At 53.7% G+C, this 25,000-nt stretch overlaps 2 protein-coding genes across 14 annotated transcripts in view; both read right to left on the bottom strand.

Moving 5' to 3' along the window:
* Window positions 1-3,853: 3,853 nt before the first annotated feature.
* Window positions 3,854-9,661, bottom strand: LOC110257542 (uncharacterized). 8 transcript variants are annotated; one of them, XR_014833356.1, is made up of 3 exons: window positions 9,041-9,644; window positions 6,469-7,370; window positions 3,854-4,601 (listed from the first exon to the last, which is right to left on the bottom strand). XR_014833356.1 is itself a non-coding variant. In XM_085005013.1 (3 exons), the coding sequence occupies exon 3, from the start codon at window positions 7,340-7,342 to the stop codon at window positions 6,731-6,733; it is 612 nt and encodes a 203-aa protein (XP_084861139.1). In that variant the 5' UTR covers window positions 7,343-7,370; window positions 7,836-7,929; window positions 9,629-9,661; the 3' UTR covers window positions 6,594-6,730. The 8 variants fall into 8 exon arrangements, 5 of the variants coding, with proteins under 5 accessions (XP_084861140.1, XP_084861137.1, XP_084861139.1 ...); XR_014833358.1 differs by having other exon boundaries at window positions 9,571-9,644; XR_014833357.1 differs by having other exon boundaries at window positions 9,367-9,528.
* A 7,509-nt stretch (window positions 9,662-17,170) lies between these two features.
* The window catches only part of ZNF775 (zinc finger protein 775), a 113,077-nt gene continuing 105,247 nt past the window's right edge, over window positions 17,171-25,000 (bottom strand). For all 6 annotated transcript variants that reach the window (XM_085004988.1, XM_085004985.1, XM_085004986.1 and 3 more), the window contains one exon: window positions 17,171-19,271. In XM_085004988.1, the coding sequence (XP_084861114.1) occupies window positions 17,710-19,271 (1,562 nt within the window). In that variant the 3' untranslated portion in view covers window positions 17,171-17,709. The remainder of the gene's footprint in view (window positions 19,272-25,000) is intronic.

Raw genomic sequence — 25,000 nt, 5'->3', positions numbered from 1 at the left:
ACCATCAACCCCACCACGCTGCCTGCACCTGCAGCCCTGGAGCGGCGACACCTGGCTCCAGAAGGCCCTCTGGCGCCGTCTTGCGGATGTCTGCTCTAACAGCAACGCTCGGGTTTTCCTCCCCTCTCTCTGGCTCAGCAGCCCCTCGCGCTGCTGCCCTGGCTGGGGGTCACTGCGCTGCTGCGTCGATTGCCTTCCGCCGCTCCCTAGGGAGACAAAGAAATGCACTTCCCAGTGGGCGACTTCTCTCGCAAAGGCTTCCAGGGCCGAGCCCTGAGGCCAACCCACACCCTGCCACACTGGGCAGACACTCAACTCCCGACCCAGCCTTCTTCCGTATTTATACATATCCCTGCACGTATGGAGTGATGAAGATAGCTACGTCTGGACGGAACTCGTGGGTTTTTTCTCCCCTGGCCAACGATTATTACTTCATTCGTTCGGGCAAGTCTTGCTTCTTTACTTTATCCACCCCCCCCCCGGCCCCGCCCCGCCCCACCCCCGCCTCCTTTGGCGCTCGCTCGCGCTCTCGCTCTCTCTCTCTCTCTCTCTCCTTTCTTTCTCTTCCTTTATTGACCCCACCTGAGGCGTGCGTGACGGCTCTGCCCATCAGTGGCTTCGAGCCACAGCGGTTGCCAAAACCACCAGACTGCCCAAGACAGATCTTCCGCCCTGGGAGGCGGGAGGGTTCTCGGGGAGAGCTTGCTTTATATCCGTCCCCCAGCCTTCATTCCCTGCACCTGGCTTTCGATCAGGTCTTCCTTCCTACCGGGTTCATAGAGAGAACACAGAGTCTCACGTGGAAAGAAAAGGAAGGAGTTGCAGGAGACCTCCTGAGAGAAAAAGCACTGGGATTCGCGCAGCTGCCGACCAAAATATCCCCGTGGGACCACCTCCCACGCACAACCCGCAGGCCCTTTATCCGGGTCCCAAAGCGCAGGTCAGGCTTGCGCTTCCAAATGAGCCCCGCGGCAGCGGATGCCACCCACACGAACCAAGAAAAACCAACAACTCAATGGAAAGATGGGCAAATGAAATGAGTAGACCTTTCCCTGAGCCAGGTACACCGAGGGCCGCAGGCACCGGGAAAAAAACAAACCCAAAAAACATCACCATGGCTCCTTAGGAGGGATAAGCAAATGCCATCGACACTGAGGGAGGTCCCACCCCACCCCTGTCCAGAGCAGCCAACGTTCGGAAGCCCGCCAGTGACAGATCCGGGAGGGGCTGCGGAGAGGAGGGGGCCCTCCTCCAGTGAGGCTGGGTCTGTAACTTGGTACATCCCCTATGGACCACGGAATCGGGACAAGTCCCCACAAATACATCTCGAAAGACCTCATGACCCAGCAAACCCACTCTTGAGCAGTTATGTGGAAAACCTTCTTTCAGAACACGGTAGGTGCCCCAATATGCTCAGGCAGCACTCTTCACCATAGCAAGACGGAAACAAACTCAATGTCCAGCGACAGAGGAATGCATCAGGAAGAAGTCAAACCTTAACCCTAACCCTAAGTCTACCCCTACCCCTACCCCTCACCCTAACTCAAACCCTAGCCCTAAGTCTAACCCTAACCCTGTCTAACCCTCACCCTCTCACCCTCTCACCCTATACCCTAACCCTAACCCCTCACCCTCACCCTCTAACCCTCTAACCCTCACCCTATACCCTATACCGTAAACCCTAAACCCTAAACCCCTAAACCGCTAACCCTAACCCCTAAACCTAATCCTCACCCTCACCCTCACCTTAACCCTGGGGAGCACTGGGGTTGGCGGGGGGTGGGGGCATCACAGATGACAAAGCTTGCACTCGGAGCACGCAGGCCATGAGATCCTGCCCTATCGCACAGGGAACTACAGCTGGTCCCTGATTTTGCAACACCATGGAGGGGCCATCGGAGAAGAAAAAAAAAAGAATGAAAGAAAGAATGAAAGGAAACCCAGGTATACACATCCGACTGGATCGCTCTGCTGTTCAAGAGAACTTGAGCACCATAAACCAGCTCGAATGGCAATACAAAAAGGATTCCTAAAGATCCCCCCAAGCTGCCGGCTCAGAGGGCACCAGGGAAGGGGTCTGGGTCCCGACACATGCCCCTCGAAGGAAAAACAAAAACAGGCAAACAGTCTCCGTCGAACCTGCCAAGGTTGCCTAGCAATGGGACATCCGACCAGAAGTCATTCCCTTAGGTGTGTGAATGAAATTCTCTATCAAGCTTTTCTTTCTTCTCATTCACTTACCTGTTGATGAATCACCCCAGAACATTCTTTCCACCTCACTCTTTTTTTCTTTTTTTTTTTGCCATTTTAGGGCCGCCTCCAGGGCATATGGATGTTCCCAGGCTAGGGGTCTAATTGGAGCTGTAGCCACTGGCCCATGCCAGAGCCATAGCAATGCAGGATCTAAGCCGAGTCTGCAATCTACACCACAGCTCACAGTAATGCTGGATCCTTAACCCACTGAGCAAGGCCAGGGATCGAACCCACAGTCTCTCAGTTCCTAGTGGGATTTGCTAACCACTGAGCCACGAGGGGAACTCCCCCACCTCTCTCTTTGACTCCTATTTGGATCTAGAGCCAAGAAGGGTCCTAAGTGGTACCCGAGGAGAGGGTCTTTGAGACCTGGCTCTGCCGGGAGCTCATCACACAGGACCCTGTTCAACTCATTCCCACCAACACCCGGAAGGGGAGCTGTGCGCTCTGTAACTGAGAAGGGCGGGGACTTGACTGTGACACCGGGACCAGTCCCCCTCTGGCTCTGCTCCCCAGCACATTGGCTGTCTCCCCATTCGAGGTGCAGGAAGGAGAGGGCAGCAGCTTGGCCCTCTGCCTTCCCAGGCCCGGTCCCTTCCTTGAAGGCCTGAACCAGCTGCAGGCCTGCCTCTTGGCGGCTGGAATCTTTTGTTGCTTGTTGCCAGACCAGGTCCAGGGATAGCCTCGATCTGGGTGGCCAGGCCTAGGCACACGCACCCTGGACAGGGTGGGCTCTGCCTGGAGCCCACAGTCTGCTTGTCAGGGAAGGATGGTTCACCAGGGAAAAACAGAGGTGAGAAGATGTGTGAGTGGACTAAGGGTGATGGCCCAGCACCCCTGCTATTGCCCAGCCACCTCGTGCGCCTGGTGGCTTGTTATAACCACAAAATCGCAGCCCCACTCCCAAACCTAATCAGAAACTGCATTTAACAAGATGCCCAGGTGATCACATGTGCAGGTGGGCTGCCCTACCTGACTTTCCCTCCTCTCTGAGGTGAACGTTTTAGCCCTGACATGCCATCAACCCCACCGCCAAGGGGAGGAGACTGAAGCATGTCATTTCTCTAAGGCAGGCTTGTGGAGTGTAGACACTGCTCCAACTCCACACAAGACCCTCGCACTCCCAGCTCTCCCATGGCTGGGATCCAATCTGTATTTCATGACCAAAGGCCTCTCCCCAGCCCCCACCATAACACACCTCACCAAGTCTGGTTGTCATTAAAAACCCAGCCCGGCCCTAGTCGGTCCCTTCTCTCTGATGGCAAGTCCACTCTGGGGAGGTGGGGAGCTCCAGGCTAACCTGTTCAGGTGTGAAGACCAGGGGAGACCCTGCCCCGCTGCAGGCCTGGTGTCACCCTCCTCCTGTTCCACTGTGCTCTAGGGACACTCAGAGTCTCATCTGCCAGCCTCTCTCCCTGCCCTGAGCTGGCAGGCACCAGCCGGAGCCCCCTCTTCCTCCCCAGGCTTTCCCACATCCTGCTGAGCCAGCAGCCAGGCAGCCAGAGCAAGCTACCTGGAGCCAGAGAGGACCAGCCCAGACCGGGGAGCTTCCAGCAAAGTCTGGGGGAAAGAAGTGAGGCTCCAGAACCCCCACACACCATTTGTTAGGTCTGGGAGAAGAGTGACTGAAAGAGCCCCCTCCTCAGAATTCTTTATTCCAGAACAAGGGGAGGAAGACCAGTGGGGGAGGGGGGATGTAACGCTGCTTGAATGAAGGCCTTGACCCCAGGGGCTCCATGTCAGGTAAGGAAAGAGCGACAGGTTAGTCCTGGGGCTGAGGATCCTAGGCTGGAGTCCAAGCGCTCCTGGAACTGCTTGTAGATTCTTCCCTACACGAGTATGTGTTTTCCTGGGAGGAAGGTTCATAACCTCCGACATCCTTTCAAAGGGCTTCATGACCTCAAAATGTTAACTGTTGCCCTGAAAGCAGAGTGAAGCCTGCAGGTACATTCCTCCCTGGAGGAAGGTTTTGCCTCTGGAGCCTGATCAATGTGCTGTGTTCCCTTAGGCCAGTCACTTGCTGTCTCTGGTGTGCCAGGCAGGTGCAGAGAAGTGGGCTCCCCACACAAGACCTGTCCCTGCTGCCCCTGAAGAGTGGAGCTTGGTGTCCAGGCAGCTGGGACCAGCTCTTCTCTGGCTGTGACTCCCAGCAGGTTCAGGGAGGTTTTCCACTAGGGCACAGAACCTTCCTCCAATTCCAGGCTCCTTCGGTCCCTCTGCTGTCACCTCCCGAGGTAGGTCTTCTTAGGGGATGTGTCCTTGTGCCGGGCCGCAGGCCCAGAGTCCCATCCTAGTCTCTCTGCCAGGTGTGCCTTGCACATGGCCCAGAGGTCCTGCCCACTCCACATCTGTTCACAGAGACAAAGAGACCAGGGTCAGGTCTAGGGCGGGACATGGCCCAGCCCAGCCACCCCTGGGGGGCTAGGAGGGAGCAGTCACAGGCCACCCTGCACCTGCCCAGGGCATTGAGTTCCCTTAGTCCCTACCAAGCACTCAAGGACTACTAATCCCATTTACCAATGAGACAACGTGGGTTCAGGGCACTTGGTGACTGGTTCCAGATGTCCCACATCCCAATTTAATCTTTTTTTTTTTTTTTTTTTTTTGTCTTTTTTAGGAAGTTCCCAGGTAGGTGGCAAATTGGAGCTGCAGCTGCTGGCCTATGCCACAGCCACAGCAACTCAGTGTGACCAAGCCACATCTGTGACCTATGCTGCAGCAACACTAGAGCCTTAACCCACTGAGTGGGGCCCAGGAATCCAACATGAGTCCTCATGGATACAAGTCAGGTTCTTAACCTGCTGAGCCACAGTGGGAACTCCCCCCATTTAATCTCTTAATTTCCACCACTAAGTACTAGTCCACATTGCAACAGCCACCTGAGGGTGGCAGGCAGAGGACAACTGATCCCCAAGAGACCATGTGGCTCTAGGCAGGGGCAGAGGGCAGGGATGGGTCTCATGCTGAGCATAGCACTGGGTGTGGAGCAAGGGCTCTGTGAGAGCAGGTCCTCTGCAAGCCCCCAACTGCCTTCCTCCTCACCCACAACACGTCCCCTTCAGACGGTCACAACCTCCAGTGACCCCCCTCCCCAGGCTCCTTCTACAAGGTCCCTGGTCATATGCCGTCATCCTGGAAACTCCATTTTCCCACAGTAAGAGCCTCTCTTGAAGGAAGTAGAGTGGAGACGAAGGGTCTTGGGTTCAGAAGCCAAAAGGAGGCCCAGGGTTGTATCACTGCACCAAAGTCCTAAGCGTGATTTAGGGCCAGCTTGGGTGAGCCTCAGTGTCCTCACCTCCCAAATGGCTGAGAAGCCCGTGGCTCCAGACATCAGCTTGGAGTCTGAGGCCTGGGGGTAGGTCTTGGCTCTCCCCGTTCTCGCTGCATGACCTTGGTCAAGCCTCTTGGGAGAGGGGGCTTACTTTCTCTTGCCCAGATGAGCCCAGGACCCTGGAGATTCCTGCCCGTCCCACTTCCGTGGCTCCTCACACTGCTTCCTGTGGTCTCCGAGCGGCACTTGAGATCACTGGGCTCTTCACATTAAACTTCTCAGCAACCCCTCTCCCAACACAAGTCCTCTGTAGAGTAAATGTGAGCCTCCATGGCCAGACCCCTGCCTCAGAAACCTTCCACGCCCTTGCTCTTCCTATGGGTCCCCAGGACCCAGTTCAAAGCATCAAACTCCCAATCTCCCAGGGTACATTGTAGTCTGTCCCCTATGATAGCCAGTGTTGCCCTGTATCAGCACTCCAGGAGACAGGCCCTGTGTCTGTGCTCCTCCCAAGAGCTCCGCTAGGCACGCTGCCTGGCACACAGGGACGTTTAGTAAATGACATCACCCTCTCACCTGCTAAGAGCAATTACAATCCTCACTATCCCAGGGAGGAGGACGCCCTCATCTTTAGCCCCAACTTACAGATAAGCAAACTGAGTCATGAAGTGACAGGACTTCTCGAGGATACCGGGAGAAGTAAGTGCTGGTGCCGGGAGACCCTGGGGCCTGGGTAGGGGGTGAGGCTGGAGAATTGTGGAGTGTACCCTCTCCAGGTCTCTTTCAACACTGACATTCTGGGAATGAAGATCTAGTAAGAAGCTAATCATACTGCTGAGCCCAGGATGCCCCACCTCCCTCACCTGTCCCCACCCAATAGCAAGAATCAACGCCCCCCCCCCCAATCAAGCCTGAGAGGGGTTATGGCCAGCCAAAGGTCTCACCTGCTCTAAGCCGGGTGGGCCTGCGGAGGAAAATCAACGCAGGGGTCCAAAGCAGCTGTGGGCAGCCAGCCAGAGGGTCCTGGGCCAGGAGCAGAAAAAGGCGGCCCAAGGAGGGCAGTGGCCCACTCCTTCCAGACCCAAAGCCAGCCCTCCCTGTCTCCCGGGATCCCATCCAGAGAGGTGGTTGCAGCCCAGCGCCTTCTCCAGGGGTCACGGACGCAGGACTGGGGTGGGAAACAGCCGGCGGCCAGCCCGCTGCTCATCAGAGCACGCGGCCTAAATGGGCCGCCGGGCTCTCGGGCCCGTGGCCGTGGCTGCGCTGGTGGGTCTTGAGCGAGCCCTCGCGGGCAAAGCTCTTGCCGCAGCGGGCGCAGAAGTAGGGCCTCCGCTCCCCGAAGACTCCGGGGCGGCGCGGGTGCGGCGCGGGCATGCGCGCATGGGTGCGCTGGTGGTTGAGCAGGAAGCGTGGCTCGCGGAAGCAGCGGCCGCACTGAGAGCACTGGTGCGGCTTCTCGCCGCTGTGGATGCGCTGGTGTGTGAGCAGGTTCTGCTTGAGGCTGAAGCAGCGCCCGCACTCGGGGCAGGGGAAGGGCCGCTCGCCCGTGTGGGTGCGCTGGTGCACCTCGAGGTTGTGCTTGACGCTGAAAGCCTTGCCGCACTCGGGACACACGAAGGCAGCCGCGCGGCCCGCTCCAGCGTGCGCCTTCTGGTGCCGCACCAGGCTGGGCTGCTGCGAGAAGGTCTGGCCGCACAGCGGACAGCGGTATGGCTGTTCCTCCGCGGGGTGGTGGATGACCAGGCCGCGATCGTCCCCCAGACCCTCCTCCCCGTCCCCCGCAGGGGACCCGCCCCCGGAGGACGCCAGCTCGGTCATGGGCACTTCCGGCTGCAATCACCGGCCCCTGGGGAGGCAGAAGCACAGAGAGGAGTCAGGGGGCCTCCAAAGAGCAGCCAGCCCCTGGCCTCAGGCAGGACCCTGCAGTGGCCTCCCACAGCTTCCAGCATCCGCCACTCTGCAGCCCTGTTCAAGCCAGCAGGGTCCCCCTGCTGCAATGCCCTTCTTTCTCTGCCACCCCTTAATCACATCCTACCTGGCCCTCAGACCTTTCTCAAGTGACACCTCCTCCTAGAAGCCTTCCCTGACCCCTCCAGCCCCTCCTGAACCAAAATGGCTGAACCCTGTGACCCTCATCATACAGCATGCTGGTCACTCCTGCCGCCTCGGTCTCCCTGCCCTTTAAGCCCGGTAAGGACAGAGCTGCCTCCTTTAATGCCCCACATCAAACACTGTGCCTGCCACACAAGGGGTTGAATAAATGCCGAAGGGTAATATTCAGGCGCTCATAGTATTCTGAGTTATCCTGAACCTGGACATGTCTTCTCTCCAGCCAGATTCTCCGTGCATCCCCCATCTGGAGGGAAAGGTGGGGTCAACAGTGGCCTGAAGATATTTTTGCAAAGCTTAAAAGAAGAAAGAGAACAAAAGCCCTTTAAACTTGAAAGTAACCTCAGTTAAACATTAAAGGCAGCAGCTCTTTGTTTATCAACATAAGCCAAGCCTGTAAAGTGTTCTCAAGTCACTGAACTAGAGGGTGAGCTCCCAGGGGGCGGGTCTCAGCTTGATTCCTCTTGGCATGCCCACAGTGAAGCCTGGCCCAAGGCTGAGGAACACTCAAAGTTCAACAAACACCCCCAAGTTCAGTTCCATGCTGGTTCTCCTAAGAGAATCCCCGGGGGCACTGCGTTCCTCCACAATTGTTTCCCACAGTCCTCACAACCTCCCCGAGGAAGGAGCAGACTTATTGAACCCCATTTTATAGATGGGGACACTGAGGCTCAGTGAGGTTGACTTAATTTGCCCAAGGTCACACAGCAAGGTGAACGAGGACTAGGCCCTAAGCTTCCTAACTCACTGTCAAAAGCTTTTCTCAACGTACTAGCTGCTGACCAACTAAGCTCCCCTCAAAGCAGGCTTGCACGTGCACACACGTGACCACCTCCACTGTCCTGGCCATCACCACAGAGCCATCAATACCCAAAGGGCTACTGGTCCTGTAAGGCACTGTCTGCCGCACCACCCTCATGTCTCCAACACCTCCTCCACCCCCATTCCTGCTCTTGCAGAGCTGTGAGGCCTGCTAGGAGGGGGTAAGCTGGCAACTCCCCTGCATCCCCCCACCCCCATCAGGGAAGTTTGCCGGCCCTTCCCCTGGACCTCCGTGCAGGCCTCCTCCACACTTCCCTATCTCACTGCTTACCACAACCTCAGTGGACCTATCTGCAGAGTGGGAGCCTAGAGACACCCCCTCTGCATCCCCCTACCCTCATGCCGGGGTGGGACACCACTCACCCTGGGGAAGGGGACAAGTACTATTTGCAACCACCCACAGGTCTTTCCCCAGCAGCTGCATGGACATTTGCAAAGACAGGCCATCACCTTCCCCTTGGCCAGTCCCGGCCTGGTCTCCCAATCTCCCAGCTCTACCCCTGACCAAGGCCCCGCCCGCCAGGAGGGTCCAAGGCTATGGCCTCCCTTTCTCCCCCAAGTTCCTCCATCCCATCCCACACTCACAGCCCAGGCTGCACCCCAGTTCCTCCGGCCTCCAGCAGTGGCTCTTTCCTCGAGTCTGAGCTGCCCAACGCAAATACGGTAACTCTCCGCAGCGCCTCCCGCGCCCCTTCTCTCTCACCCCCATAAAGGCGGCCAGCCTCCCGCACCGCCGTTCTTATCTAATAGCGGCATTGATCAAAAGAGCTGACCCCACCCACCCGATCCCCAGCGCACAACCTTGCCAACTCCTGGGGCCAGAGCGACCCTGGAGAAATATGGTAAACTCTGCGTCGGAACCCCGCCCCCACGAAAATATGTAGGCCTCCCACTCCGCTGCAGCAACCCACCCCATTCCGCCGCAAGCCCCGGTTTCCTGAGGGAATTCATGCAACCCACCCCCGGCTCCCACAGCGCCCGCGGGGAGCCACGCAACCCTGGATAAATACGTAATTAAGTCGCGGCGCTCGCCACTCCCAGAAAGGGTCTGCGCGGCTCCCGGCAAATACGGTAGCGCGCCCGCAGTGACCCGCCCCCCAGGGTCCGGCACTGGCCTCGATAAATACGGTAATCTCCCGCTGAGGCCCCAGCCCAGCCCGGCCCGGGACTCACGTGGCGCCGCCTCCCCAGCCCGCCGCCTCCTCCGCAGCGCCGCAGTCACCAACGTCGCCGCAGCCGCACAGCAGCCCCGTGAGGCTGGGAGGTCTAACGCGCCACAACCCGGCTGGGGGAACTAGGAGGACGGCGAACGCTGCGCCTGCCGGGGCAAGGGAGGGAACCAGGCGGGGGCCGGTCCGAGGACAGAACGCCCCTCTGGGCAGGTCGCCCCAATTCCCCCACCCCACCCCCAGGGCCCCTGTCCCAGCCATTCCCGGTTCAGGAGGCCCCAGTTCAGCAGTTAGAGCCTCAACCTCACTTCCCCCATCCCCGAGCAGGACTGCCCCCCAGCGCCCAGCAACCAGGGTCTGTGGACGCTGGAGGTCCAAAGTGTTTCCTCGCAAGAGAAGGAAGGGGGAGACTGCAGGAACGCCCCCCCCCCCCCCGCGGAGTCTTTCTGAGCAGGGGTTTTTGGCAGGAGACAGAGCGCACCCTACGATAGGGCCCGGGTTATTAGGATAACTGGGGGATATGAGACAATTATAGCCCTACTGTCCTGTCCTCAGAAGTGAGCCCATTACAGTCAAGCCAAGGAGATCCCATGAAAGAGCCACTTATAACACTCAGGGGAAGCGACTGGTGTGGACAGGGCTGGGCTGAACTCCAGTTTCGAAATGTCACTTAATATTACCCCTTACCTATACTTCTCCTATTACAAAGCCCAATCCTATATATTATGTCATGGGAGACTTCTAGTAACCGGGTGCCATCTAGGTTATACAGTTGTCATTATCCCACTTTCTAGGTGGGAAAGTACAATAAAATGGAAACACAGAGCAGCTTGCCTCTGAGACCCGAGGCTCCAAGTGGCAGAGCCCAGGTCCAGGACTCAGCTCACTCTCCCTGGCACCACTCTGCTGCCTCGACCAGAAACCAGAAACTGTGCCCGCCGGGATCAGAAGAAATCATCTCATCCAGAGTGAGAAAATATCTGCAAGTTTGGTTTTTTGTTTTTTGGGGTTTTTTTTGTTTTTTGTTTTTGTTTTTGTTTTTGTTTTTTTTTTTTACAGTTTATAAAGAAATTGAGCCTGGAGAGGTAAAATGATTTTTTGAAATTAAAAGTGCTAGAGGAACAGGAGTTCCCACTGAGGCTCAGCAGGTTAAGAACCTGACTAGTATCCATGAGGATGCAAGTTAGATCCCTGGACTCGCTCAGTGGCCTAAGGATCCTGTATTGCCATGAGCTGCAGTGTAGGTCACAGACGCGGCTCAAATCCCTCATTGCTGTGGCTGTGGTATAGGTCACAGCTCCAGCTCCAATTTACCCCTAGCCTGGGAACTTGTGTGTGCTGCAGGTGTGGCCCTAAAAAAAAAAGTGCTAGAGGAGCATCAGCCAGCCTTTTCCTCCAGGGCCCCTGTGTAGCTGCCAGGTGGATGAAGCAGGTGGGATGCTGGAATAAGTCCCGGCAGTGTTCCTCACAGCAGGTGGTGGCACTATTCTTGATGAAGGGCTCCAGGAGACACAGACCTCTCCGCCTCATGAGGTCCCTCCTGCAACTCTGCAGGTACCCAGTGTGCTTTTAGAGTCTGGGAAGTGAAGAATTCCAGGTGGGGGTCCACTGGGGATTAAAATCAATCCCTTACTGAAGGTCAGGCCTGGCAGCTTTCACCGCTTGCCAAGTGGATCAGTCTATTCCAACAGGGTCCCTCTCGGCTTCTTAAGGACCCCCCCCCACCCCTACCCCCATCTGTGCTGCTCCCGTAGCACCTCATCCAGGTACATGGAGCTTTGTGAGTGAGACATCCCAAGCAGACTGGTATTTCAAATAGAGGGGGGCATTCTGGGAAGCCCGAAGAAATGAATCCACCTGGACAGATGTTTACCCCAAGGGCCGAGTGTAGAGCTCCTGTGGCTTTGACAGACCACACCCACACTCCACCCAGGCCCCTGGAGATCTGTTCATGGAGCAGCCACACCTCTTAGCTCTCCAGCTTCTGTTGCCAAAATTCTCCCCTGCCAGAGCCACCAGCTTTCATCTCTCCTGCAGGCCACACAGGAGAAATGGGGACACTTAATTAATGAGCAAATTTTTCAAAAGGGAAATCAACATCATACCTGAGGATGTCACCCATATTTTTAGCAGCATTTTCTAGGTAAACTGTGCCAAGGCAGAAAGGAGAGGAACACAGCTGGAGGTGGGGGGGGGGAGGCAGACAGCACCCACTACCTAGTGGGAATGCCAAGGGCTCTGGGAGGCCTCCCTTCTCTGTTCTGCCTCTGTGTGTGATTTCTGCTGAGTCACTTGTTTCTCTGGTTTCATAAGCACCCCCCCATCTCCCCCTGCCGTTTTCATGTGCTTTGGTAAGCACAACAGAATGGCAGTGGGGAAATATTCTGCAAGCGCAGCTGTGCTTCTTCCTACAGGCAGGGCCAAAGGCTGGCATGGCATCCCCAGCACTCTGCAAGGCTCATGTGACAGCCTGACTCTGGACCCTGCTCACAGCCAAGACTCCCAGAGAACAGCTGGCCTGTGGCTTCCCTCTGGGTAGAGGATGGTCTGGCTCAGCCAGAGTCCTGCTCAGAGCCCCGGGTTTCTTCCCATCGTGGGCGCACTAGCTGGACAAACATACTCCCCTGGACCCAGGTGCTCCTTCACGGGGACCAGCCTGGTCATCCTCCAGCTCCTCCTGTCTGCCCAGATTGGATGGTGGTCTTAACATCCCTCCCCAAAGCACCTGTGCTGCCTTCAAACCAGGATTTACTTACCCTTTGTTTTCCCACCAGCTTGTGAGTTTCAAAGTGTTTTCAGCATCTCTGTATCCACAGGGCCCAGCCTAGGGTGTCAGTCAACACCCGCTGGGTGAATGAATATGCATCTGTATATTACACCTGAGAGTGGTGGATGGAAAAGGTGGCCCCATGGCCAGCCTCTGTGCTGACATTATGTAAGGGACCAGGGGCTGCAGGCAAGTTAGAGTCCCAATCCCAGCTTAGGGCTGGGAGGCACTGCAGAGACCCGGATGGAGATGAGTTCTCATTGGCTCCAAAGTTCTTTCTCCTTGAATTTAAAACCCAGCAGGTGACCCAGGACATCCATTCAGCTCCTAAACTTGCAGCATGCCTGACACCAGTTAATTTCTTATGGTGATTGAGTTCTGGGGAAAACCCTTTCTTTCTCTTTCCATAGTACAGCTATTCCTTTTTTTTTTTTTTTTTTTTTTTTTTTTTTTTTTTTTTTTTTTTGTGCCATTTCTAGGGCTGCTCCTGTGGCATATGGAGGTTCCCAGGCTAGGGGTCCAATCAGAACTGTAGCCACTAGCCTACGCCAGAGCCACAGCAACGCGGGATCCGAGCCTCAGCTCACCACAGCTCACGGCAATGCCAGATCCTTAACCCACTGAGCAAAGCCAGGGACCAAACCCGCAACCTCATGGTTCCTAGTCCGATTTGTTAACCACTGCGCCACAACGGAAACTCCCAGTACAGCTATTTCTACAAATGGCATGCAAGTAGCCACGCATGGGGTTTATTAAAATAACGACCGTAACTATCATTTATTAAGTGCTTGCTGTTTGCCAGGGACTGTACTACATGCTTTACACAGATTACTTGCCCGGGGTCCCACAGCTTACATGGCAAAGCCAGAGTCGAGCCGTAGAGCTGGCTCTGTCCATTAATTCCCAACAACAACAACAACAAAAGCTTTTTCTAGATTGGGGTGATGGGCAGGGGTGAGAGATAACTTTACTGCTTCTTCTCAATAGGGGCCTTATCCGTAGGGCTATGCTGTCCAATAGCCACATTCGGCTCTTTACATCTAATGAATTAAAATCAAACACCATTTAAAATTCAGGTCCTCAGCCTTACAAGCCACAGTCAAGTGCTCCATAGCAACACATGGCTGGTGGCCATGGTATTGAACAGCATAGATGTAGAACATATCATCATCACAAAAAGTTCTCCCGACACTGCTGGTCTAGGGCACCTCCCTCTCTTGATCTGAGTAACCTGGGAGACACGGAGCTCTTTTTATCCTGAAGAACAATCTCCAGGGTACCATTTATTTCCGTCTCTCCTGGGATCCAGTAAGAGCAGTGATATGTAAGAACATACTATTTTCAGCCCCAACACTCCTCTTGCCAAAGGTTGAGGATACCTCTTTACCAAACCCAAATTTCTTTAACAAGGAAAAGAAAATGAAAAGCCTCAGCTTCAGCCCCCACCCCCACCAGGCACTCTCCCTGCTGCTCAGGGCATCGTTCCCTGGGGCTGGGCGGTGGGGAACCACATACTCCCAAGGAAGCTGCCATTGCGCCAACTCACGTTGCTTGCCAAAGGATGCGCACTTTCCTAGTACCTAAGTCATTTGTCTTAGTTCCCGGGCTGCAGCTAACAAAGGACACAAGAATGATGCAGGCAGTTCCAGGACCTGCAGCTCTGCCAAGGTCATCTGGCCTCCAGGACCTGCAACTCCACCAAGCTCATCTGGCCTGGGGGCAGCTTGGCCCTGCGTCCCTACTGCAGACCTGCACTTACCTGGCTGTGGACAGGATATAAATGAAGTCTTTTAAGACTCTGATTTATTTATTCATAGTTGTTTTCTGTTCCCCTATGCAACCCTTTAATCTCAGCACACTCCAGAACATTTTGAACTGTAAACCACCAGGAGAAGTCTGACCTCCTCGTCTTTGATTTCATGACGTGCCTCTTCCTAAATTTTCTCTGGCCTAGTTTTATTATTTTTAAATGAAAGGGAATTAACATTGACGTTGACAATGCCGGGCCTCGCACAGAAGCCTATGATTGTGATGGCGGAAGAGGTTTAGGCTAACAGGAGGCCTGGGACCTGCTCTCCACTTGCAACATGACCTGGCATGGACTAGTGCCACCGTCCCCATCCCCTTCTCCTAGATCACTGCCCTGCCCAGGTCACCCACTCATGGAAATGAAATGAGATGGCAAATAAGAAAGCCTTGCTGGGAACAATCTGTTGAAGAGTTGACCTGACCGTACAGATTGTTCCAGGCTGTGAATCAAGATGAGTCTCCGTAAAGGACTGCAAGCTCCTCAAGGGAAGGGTCTGTGATCGCTGCGGACGGAGCTGTGTCCCCCACATTCAGACATTGAAGCCCTGCCCCCAGTGTGGTGGTATCTGGTGATAGAGCCTCTGGGGAGCAGTTAGAAATTAGGTTTGGATGAAGTTGGAAGAGTGAAGTCCTGAGGAGTTCCCATTGTGGCTCAGTGGTAACAAACCCGACTAGGATCCATGAGGATGTGGGTTCGATACCTGGCCTCACTCAGTGGGTTAAGGACCTGGCGTTGCCGGTGAGCTGTGGTGTAGGTCACAGACATGGCTCGGACCTGGCACTGCTGTGGCTGTGGCGCAGGCAGGCAGCTACAGCTCCGATTCGACCCCTAGCCTGGGAACTTCCATATGCCGCAGGTGTAGCTCTAAGAAGAATTAAAAAAAAAAAAGTGAGGTCCTGGTGAGATTGGTGTTTTTTTAAGAAACAGACCAGGTTTTCTCTCCCCCCCTCCCCCTTTCTCCGCCCCCCACTCCAACCCCCGTGAGGATATGGAGGTGCTCATCTGCAAGCCAGGAAGCTGGCTTCATCGGGAAAAGAATCTGCCAGCACTCTGATCTTGGACTTGCCAGCCTCTGGACTGTGGTCTAAGCGCCCAGCCTGCGGTGGTGTGATGTCAGCCCGAGCCCACTGAGACGGTGGCTTACTCAGCCCTGAAGTCTGACACAGTGCCTGGCACACAGCACGCTTGTTTAGTCCATCAGTGCTGAGCCATCCCCTGACCTGGTCAAAGGGGCGTACACCTCAGTAATTCTTCACCCTGATGGACTTGGCCCTGATCCCCTTGTGACCCAGAGCACCCATTTGTGAGAGGGTCTGTTGCCCGGGGTCAGCGAACAGGCTTTTTATGACTTGGGGGGATGTCCTACCAACACAGCTGTTTGATTGATCTGATCCTTAAACAGGCCATTTGTGAACAATAGCACGTTCTAGTGGACAGAAACTCCCGCCAGCTCATCTCTTCAGCATCTGCCCACACTGCCCTCAGGAACCTGATTGGACAGGGCTCTCTGTGCAGGCATGGTACCTCTGGGATGCTTCCCAGAGGAAGAGGGCTTGCTCAGGGTCTGAGGAAGCAAATAACCCTTGAGCCTCCCCCATCATTAAAGTGTTTTTTGATAAGACCCAAGACACCTGGCTTCCCAGAGTGTACCCTGAAGGGCACAGCTCACCCACTTGGGAGGTTTCACACAGCATGGTTGGTGATCAAAGGCCTGGACCTCAAGTCAGCAGCCCTGGCTGAACATTAACCATTACCAGCACTTGATACCCAAGTTAGCTGGATCACCGCCATGTTATTTTACTTATTTTTTTTGTGATGCTACAATGAAAACTCCTGCCAGATGAAAGGGATTAAACAAAACCTGAAAAGCGGGGTCACCAGAAGCCAGGGTGACTGCACAGCTCCTCTGAGTTCAAGGGAAAACTCGGCAGGCCTCTGGGAAGCAGGCAGGCACGGTTCCTCCTCCTACAGAGTCACCCTAGCTTCCCCCCTTCCCCCCTTTCCTTCCCACCCCCTCAGCTATCCAACCTTGGTACCCCAACACCCACCCACCCCCCATAACCCCCTCCCCTCCTGTGGGAAGACACCATCCAAGGCTCCAGCCAGGCTGGAGCTCTAGGTCCTTCTGTCAGCACAGGGCCCCAGCTTTCCAAAGAGCTTGAGGGCTGACCTCTGAGGGGCTAGAGGTCAAGAGGGGTATGTGGGAAGTGACAAAGCTGTCTTGGAGAGGGAAAAGGGGAGAGGAGACAGCCTTCCACCACCAGCAAGAACTGGCCATGGGGAGTGGCTATGCTCATGGCCAAAGCTCCCTGCCCTGGTCCTGGGGCAAATGGATCCCTCTGCACACACACGCACCCGGGATTCAGGAAAGGTGGCTTAGAAAGGACTGCAAGGGAGTTGCCGCTGTGGTCCAGCAAGTTAAGAATCTGACTAGTATCCATGAGGATGGAGGTTCCATCCTCAGCCTCACTCAGTGTGTTAAGGACCCGGCAGTGCCATGAGCTGTGGTGTAGGTCACAGACGCAGCTCAGATCTGGCATTGCTGTGGCTGTGGTGCAGGCCAGCAGCTGCAGCTCTGATTTGACCCTTAGCCTGGGAAGCTCCATATGCCACGGGTATGTCCTTTAAAAAAAAAAAAAAAACTAAAAGATGGAAAGACCATGTGAGACAGTCAATCCTTCATTTCTCTCTGCAACACCAACATCTACAAGAACCCCAGGCAGTGCCCTCGGGGTCCCAGGGACACAGTCAGCACTCTCCTGCAGCAGGTCCCTCCCCACCCTAGTTCCAGCCTTACCTTCTCTCTCTCTCTCTCTCTCTCTCTCTCTCTCTCTCACACACACACACACACACACACACACACACACACACACACACACACACACACACCAGTCCTAGGGTCAGTCAGGCCATAACAGCACCCTGGACAGTGGGGCACTCGGTGTTGAGAAGGACCATGGAACCATTCACTCCTTCCAAAAACATGTATTGAGGGGCCATCAAGTGCTGGACGCTGGCCTTGGCGCTGGGGATGTGCTTGCCCTTCCTAGCCACAGCTTCCAGTTCCCATCTTGCCATCAGGCTGTTGAGACTCCCCCACCAGGACAGTCCCTGGGCCATTCCGCAGCTGAGCGCGACAGGCCGGTGCCACAGCTGCACAGTCCAGATCAGGGCCATTTCAGGGAGCCTCTCCCAGGGCGCCCCGTCCCTCGGTGTCTGAGGGTTGGGGTCCCACCTCTGAGGAAGGACGAGCCTCAACCATCACGGACACATCCAGGCTCCAGAGTGAAGATGTCCAGTCTTATTTCTTCCCTCTGCCTTTCCTGGGACTTTGCCTGGTCCCTCTTTGGGGAGGCTTCTGGAATTCTGTTCTCAGGTCTCAGAGCCTTGAAGAAACCTCACCCTTGGGGTTCTAAAAGCCACCCTTCCTGGCCATTACCCACACGCACCCGGCAAGCGTTCCTTTCCCCGCCCCCCCCCCCCACAGGTCGGCTTGGGTCCAGGCGCCCTAAAGCGCCTCGCCCTTGGCGCTGGGGGTAGGCACCAGGGACCCCCGGTGAACGCGCTGGTGCTTGAGCAGGTGTTGCTTCTGGCTGAAGCCGCGACCGCAGGCGGCGCACAAGTAGGGCCTTTCTCCCGTGTGGTTGCGCCGATGGCGTGTCAGGTTGGGCTTCTGGCTGAAGCAGCGCCCGCACTCGGGGCACGGGTAGGGCCGCTCGCCCGTGTGAATGCGCTGGTGGATGGTGAGCGCCGACCACCACGAGAAGCTCTTGCCGCACTCGTTGCAGATGAACTGGCGCGGCTCGCCAGGCCCACCCGCCCGCGCTCGGCCCCACAGCATGTCCCCGGGCGCCCCGGCCGGCGCGGGGGCGCGTGGCGGCGGCGACAGGCCGGGGGCGCCCAGGGCGGGAGGTGCGGGGGGCGGTGGCGGCGCGGGGGCGGCGGGGGCGAGGTGCGCGCGCGGGTGGGCCCGCAGAGCGGCGCGGCCGGGGCAGCTCTGGGCGCAGCCGGGGCGGCGCGCGGCCGGGGCGCCGGGCAGGTGCGTGCGCTGGTGCTTGAGCAGGTGCTGCTTCTGGCGGAAGCTGCGGCCGCAGTGCGAGCAGGGGTGCGGGCGCTCGCCGGTGTGGTTGCGTAGGTGGCGCGTCAGGTTGGGCTTCTGGCTGAAGCGGCGCCCGCACTCGGGGCACGGGTAGGGCCGCTCGCCCGTGTGGATGCGCTGGTGGATGTTCAGCGACGACCACCACGTGAAGCTCTTGCCGCACTCGTTGCAGATGAACTGGCGCGGCTCCGAGGGGGCGGAGGTCCGGGGCCCCGGCTGGCGCCACCAGCCCTGGCAGAGCCCCAGCCAGGCCCACTCGGGGCGCCCCCGCTGGGGCCCCGGTCGCAGGCGACAGCCCCGGCGGGACGCGGCGTCCCGGAGCAGCGCCTGCAGCCCGGAGCGGGCGCCCTGGCGGTCCCGGGCGTGCGCTCGCTGGTGGATGCGGAGGCCCACCTGGTGGCGGAAGCAGCGCTCGCACTCGGGGCACGGGTGGGCGGTGGGCCGAGAATGGATCTTCTGGTGCTTGAGCAGGTGCTGCTTCTGGCTGAAGCGTCTGGCGCACTCGGGGCAGCAGAAGGGCCGCTCGCCTGTGTGGTGCCGCTGGTGGCGCGCCAGGTTGGGCTTCTGGCTGAAGCTCTTGCCGCACTTGCCGCACAGGTATGGCTTCTCGCCTGTGTGCGTGCGCTGGTGGATCTTCAGGGACGACCACCAGCTGAACCTCTTCCCGCAGTCCAGGCACACGAAGTGACCCTCGCCGGCAGAAAGGGCGGGGCTCAGGGGGCCGGGGGCCGCCCCAGGAGCCCGACCTGCGGGGCCCTCATCCTGCTCCGCGGGAGGGGCCCACCTTGGACCCCCAGTCTCCTCCTGTCCCCCCAGGGCTCGAGGCTTCCCCGTGGTCTGGCAGGGCGGGAGGCCCCGATGCTGCTGGAAAATGTTCTCCTTATCCTTCTGGGAAAGCGCAGCCTGTGGCACTAGCGCCTGCGGGAGCCACTCGGACTTCTCTTGCTTGATCTTCATCACCAGCCCATCCCCTGCGGGAAGCAGAGGGAAAGAGGATGAAGAGAGTCAAGGCGGGTTGGAGAGAAAGGGCGGGAGAGAAGGAAGTGTCAGGAGAGCAGAGCTTAGCAGAAAATAGGGCGAGAGAAAAGAATGCAGAGGGAAATGCTTACAGAGGAGGAAATGGACAAAGGAGAAAGAGGCAGAGTAGGAAGGACAAAGGCAGGTTGGAGCGTGCAGGAGGGCAAGAAGACATACAGGAAGGAAACAATAAGTGACTGCTGCTGTGCCAAGGCCACACCACTGCCCGCCTTCTCTTCCCCAAGGTCCAGGAGATGCAGAGACGGTTAAAGACGGCAAAATCCAGGTCAGCCTTCCCATCCAAAGAGTAAGCACAAAGTGGCCAAATTTCAAAACATCTCGTTCTCTTCCTAAGAGCTCTGGCTGGGCCAGTGCATGCCCAGGCCCATGTCACCGCCAGGCCTGCTCCAGGGCAGCAGCTGTGGTGGGGTGCCTCACCTGCTTGGCAACCTGGTGGTTCTTCAACAAAACCCAGAACAAGGGGAGTTCCCATCATGGCTCAGCGGAAATGAATCTGACTAACATCCATGAGGACACAGGTTTGATCACTTGCCTCGCTCAGTGGGTTAAGGATCCAGTGTTGCTGTGAGCTGTGATGTAGGTCAAAGACACAGCTCGGATTCAGTGTTGCTGTAGCTGTGGTGTAGGCTGGCAGCTGTAGCTCCAATTTGACCCCTAGCCTAGGGACCTCCATATGCTGTGGGTGTGGCCCTAAAAAGACAAAAAAAAAAAGAACAAGAAAATAGGCCAGAAAGGTCTTGGCACCCAGAACAGGTGTTGCCTTGTCCTTATACTAAACTGAGTCCACACACCAACAGCTGCTAAGCTGCAGCGCCCTGCTTCTGGCTCATGGACATAAGCCATGATGGAAAGGTCTGCTCCAGACACTAAATACAGCCTGTCTGATTCCACTTCTACACTGGCAACCGAATTGATGAGTTAGAAGTCAGGATAATGACCAAGGGCACTGTGGTTGGAAGGGGGCCTGGCCCACTCCTGGGGCTCTGACAGTGTTCTCCTGGATCTGGGCACTGGCTACAGAGGTGCATTCACTTTACGATCAGGTACAGAGCTTGCGACCTAGGTACTTCTCTGGCTGTTACACTTCAATATAAAGTTTATGTTCAATAAAAAATGTATGAAACATTTGTGAACAAAGGAAAAGAACCTCTAAACAACAGGTGCCAACATTCAAAAGACAACAATGTTAACCCAAGGGAAATAAGAGGAAGTAATTAATAAAGACAAAAGCAGAGACTATAGGATACAAGGAACATAAAGATATAAAAAGGATTCTGGTAAACCCCCAAATACTATGTTGAGATGTTATGTCAATTTGAAAAATCTGTGTAAAAGGGATGATTTTGTGAGAAAATAAATTAACCAAACTGACTCAAGAGTAGGTAGAAACCATGTCTATAATATAAATAATTAGAAGAGACTGAAAAGAAAGCTAAAGTTCTTCCTCGAGAATGGGTAACAAGCCACTTACAAATAGGTTCTACTAAAACTTCAAGGGCAGGACTATTCCCAACTGACATAAACTATGACCTTGACTAGGGCAGGGGCAGGGGCAGGGGGTGGGTGGGTGTGGTGCCCACATGTTAACATGATCCAGTGGCAAAACAAGACAGGTATGGGGTGGGCAGGAAATTACAGGTTTATCATTCTTTGAAAGTAGCTGCAAAAAGCAAACAAGCAAAAACATTGCAAAGCAAATTCAGTGGTGTTCAAAGAACAGTCCATGGCTTTGCTGGATCTTTCCCAGGAAAGCAAAGATGGTGTAATACTGTCCATGACATTAACTTTGCAAACATGCAAAACCTTATACCATCTCGATAGGCATGGAAAAGTCCTATGATAAGTCCATCACTTCTGGAGGGAGAGAAGGAAGTGGGAAAGGAGAAGGGGAGGGGAGGGGGCTGAAGAAAAAAGGGAGCTCTTAGCAAACTAGGAACATAAAGAACTTTCTTAGGTCGACAAAGGAGCTCGACTAGAAAATATGCAGCAAATGTTATAACTGAGGGCGAAAGTTTAGAAGCCTATTCAAGTTAGGAACAAAGGGAGAAAAGATATATATATATACAGATAGAAATGAAAACTGTAATTTGCTGATAATTATTAACCTAGAATGTGCATGAGAATCCACTGACCTATTATTAGAAATAAAATTTCAGGGAGCTCCCGTCGTGGTGCAGTGGTTAACGAATTCGACTAGGAACCATGAGGTTGTGGGTTTGACCCCTGGCCTTGCTCAGTGGGTTAAGGATTCAGCGTTGCCATGAGCTGTGGTGTGGGTTGCAGACACGGCTCGGATCCCGAGTTGCTGTGGCTCTGGTGTAGGCCGGAAGCTACAGCTCCGATCGGACCCCCAGACTGGGAACCTCAATATGCCGGGGGAAGCAGCCCTAAAAAGACACATACAAAAAAAAAAAAGAAAAGAAAAAAGAAATAAAATTTCAGCAAAATTGCCAGATTAAAAAAACATTAAAACTCATAACTTTTTAAAAATGGCAGTACAAGCTATAAAATAACTGGAAGCATTACCTAATATACGTGCAAAACATATAAAGCAAACTATTAGACTTTATTGAAGGGCTAAAGAAAATGTAAATAAAAGAACAAGTACATTACATGCCTAGACAAGAAGCTCTTCACTCCCAAACAATGTTTAAATTCAGTGTAATGCTAATTAAGTAAATTATACAATTTGCAAGGTGTATATATCACCCAGAAATTCTAAAAACGAGCAAGGAAGAATTTGGCTTATGCAACATTAAAAGCTAAAATACTATCACCACACACCTCTTAGAATGGCTAAAATCCAAAACACTGACACCACCAAATGCTGACAAGGATGTGGGGCAACAGGAACTCTCATTCGTTGCTGGTGGGGATGTAACGTGGTACAGCCACTTTAGGAGACAGTTTCTCAGTTTCTTATGAAACTAAATATTCTTGTACCATATGAGCCAGCAAATCATTCTCCTATGTATTTACCCAAAGGAGCTGAAAACTTGGGTGCACACAAAGCCCTGTAGAGATGTTTACAGCAGCTTTATTCATAATAGGCAAAACCTAGACACAAACAAGAGATGTCCTTCAATGGGGGGATGGATAAACTACGGTATGCCAGACAATGGAGTATTATGCAGCAATAAAAAGAAATGAGCTACCGAGCCTTGAAGAGCCATGAAGAGCCACGGAGGAAATGTAAGTGCATACGACTAAGCGAACAAAGACAGTCTGAAAAGGCTACATACTGTATGATTCCCACTATATGAGATTCTAGGAAAGGCAAAGCCATGGGGACAGTAAAAAGATCTGTGGCTGCCAGGGGCTGAAGGGTTGGGGGAAAGAAATGAATAGGCAGAGCACAGAGGACTTTAGGGCAGTGAAACTGCTCTGTATGTAATGGTGGACAGGACATTGAGCATTTGTGCTCAGAACATACAACACAAAGAGGGAACCCTGATGTAAACTATAGGCTTTATTTAATAAAAATGTATTAATAAGGTTCATCAATTGTAATAAATATACCACCCTAATATGAAATGTTAATAACAGGAAAAACAGGAGAGTGGGACTATAAGGCATTCTGTATTTTCTACACTTTTTTCTGTAAATCTAAGACTGCGTTAAAAAATAAAATCCATTTTTAAAAAAGTCTAGATTGCTGCTGCTGTTTTTTTTTTATTTTATTTTTTTTATTTTTTAGGGCTGTAGCTATCAGCCTACACCACAGCCATAGCATTACCAGATCAGAGCCACATCTGCGACCTACACCACAGCTTTTGGCAAGGCCGGGTCTTTAAACCACTGAAGGCGGTCGGGGATCCAACTCGAATCCTCATGGATACTAATCAGGTTCTTAACCCACTGAGCCACAACCGGAACTCCGTGCTTCAGCTGTTATTGATGTAAGCCAGGTGAGGTGAGGCTGCAAGTGAGTTCCCTCCCACACACACACACAAAAAGGCTAAAAACAATCATTAAAAGTGTAGAATACACACAAAAGTCAGATACATCAATAGAAAAGAATCATTTGCTATGTAATACAAGGTAGAATTCCAAGTCAACAGTGAAAGGCTGGACTCGTCATCAATTTAGGACCAACTAACTCTCTATTTAGGAAAAATATTTAAGTTAGATTTCCAGTTCATACCATTTATAAAAATCAGTTCCAGGTGGATTTAAGTGCTGGTTTAGAAGAAGAAAATACAAGTATTAGAAGAACCAGGAGAATGTATTTAGAGTCTAGAGGTAATTGGAAGTCTTCTTAAACAAGATACAAAACCTAAAAACTAAATTTAAAATGCCACATATGGAGTTCCCACCGTGACGCAGTGGTTAACGAATCTGACTGGGAACCTTGAGGTTGCGGGTTCCATCCCTGGCCTTGCTGGGTGGGTTAAGGATCCGGGGTTGCCGTGAGCTGTGGTGTAGGTCGCAGATGTGGCTCGGATCCCACATTGCTGTGGCTGTGGTGTAGACTGGCGGCTACAGCTCTGATTAGACCCTTAGCCTGGGAATCTCCATATGCCGCAGGTGCAGCCCTAAAAAGAAGGAAAAAAAAAAAAAAAACCACCACATACGAGTAAAATAGAAACAATATCTCAGGGCAGCATTTCCCAACAGAACTGTCAATGAGAGTGAAAGATGTTTTATATCCGAACTGTCCCATAACCATGGCCTCTAGCCACGTGTGGTTACAGAGCATTTGAGATGTGGCCAGTACATTGGAAACTGAATTTCCTTCTTTCTCCCTTTCTCTCTTTCTTTCTTTTTTTTTTTTCTTCCTTCCTTCCCTCCTTCCTTTCTTTCTTTTTTTTTTTTTAATTTTAGGGCTGAACTGCAGCACATGGAAGTTCCCAGGCTAGGATCTAATCGGAGCTACAGCTGCCGGCCTACGCCACAGCCACAGCAATGCCAGATCCAAGCTGCATCTGTGACGTACACTGTAGCTCATGGCAATGCTGGATCCTTAACCCACTGAGCAAGGACAGCGATCCAACCTGTATCCTCATGGTTATTAGTCAGGTTTGTTACCACTGAGCCATAATGGGAACTCTTATTTTCTTTTAAGTTAATTAAATCCATATAACCATTGGAGCTATTGGCCGCACTTGAAATGTGTCCAGTCCATGAGGAAACTGATTTTATTTTCTTTCATTTAAATTAATTTAAATCCAAATAACCATTGGGGCCGCATACTGGACAGCGCATGTCTAGGAGAATATATGTGCAGATATATAATGGACCAAGGATTAAGCACAGAGTATAAAGGACTCCTGTAGCTATGATGAGAAGAGATTCAACCTCACTGGTAATCAGCAAAGTGCAAAATAAGAGTGTAACATCTTTCACCCATCTCACCAGCAAGTACTGTAGCAACTGAGATCATCCCTACTTTGCAATACACATGGAAAGTACAAAGTCAGATTCTTTGAGGACAACTTGAGAGTGCTTATTTAATTGGAAATGTGTAGACTCTTCCAGCCCTTATAACCAGCAATTTCACTCTAGGTGTTTATCCTAAGACACATTTTTTTTTTTCTTTTTACAGCCACATCTGCGGCACATGGAGGTCCCCAAGCTAGGGGTCAAATCAGAGCTACAGCCGCCAGCCTATACCACAGCAACTCGGGATCCAAGCAGCGTCTGCAACCTACACCACGGTTCA

This window comes from Sus scrofa, chromosome 18 (assembly GCF_054392235.1).
Source record: "Sus scrofa isolate SSC_HxYL_T2T_F1_AM1 chromosome 18, Sscrofa_HxYL_maternal_Yorkshire_Landrace_v2.0, whole genome shotgun sequence".
Taxonomy (NCBI): Eukaryota; Metazoa; Chordata; class Mammalia; order Artiodactyla; family Suidae; genus Sus; species Sus scrofa.
The sequence above is the reverse complement of the archived record's forward strand: the minus strand, read 5'-3'. Positions and strand labels throughout refer to the sequence as shown.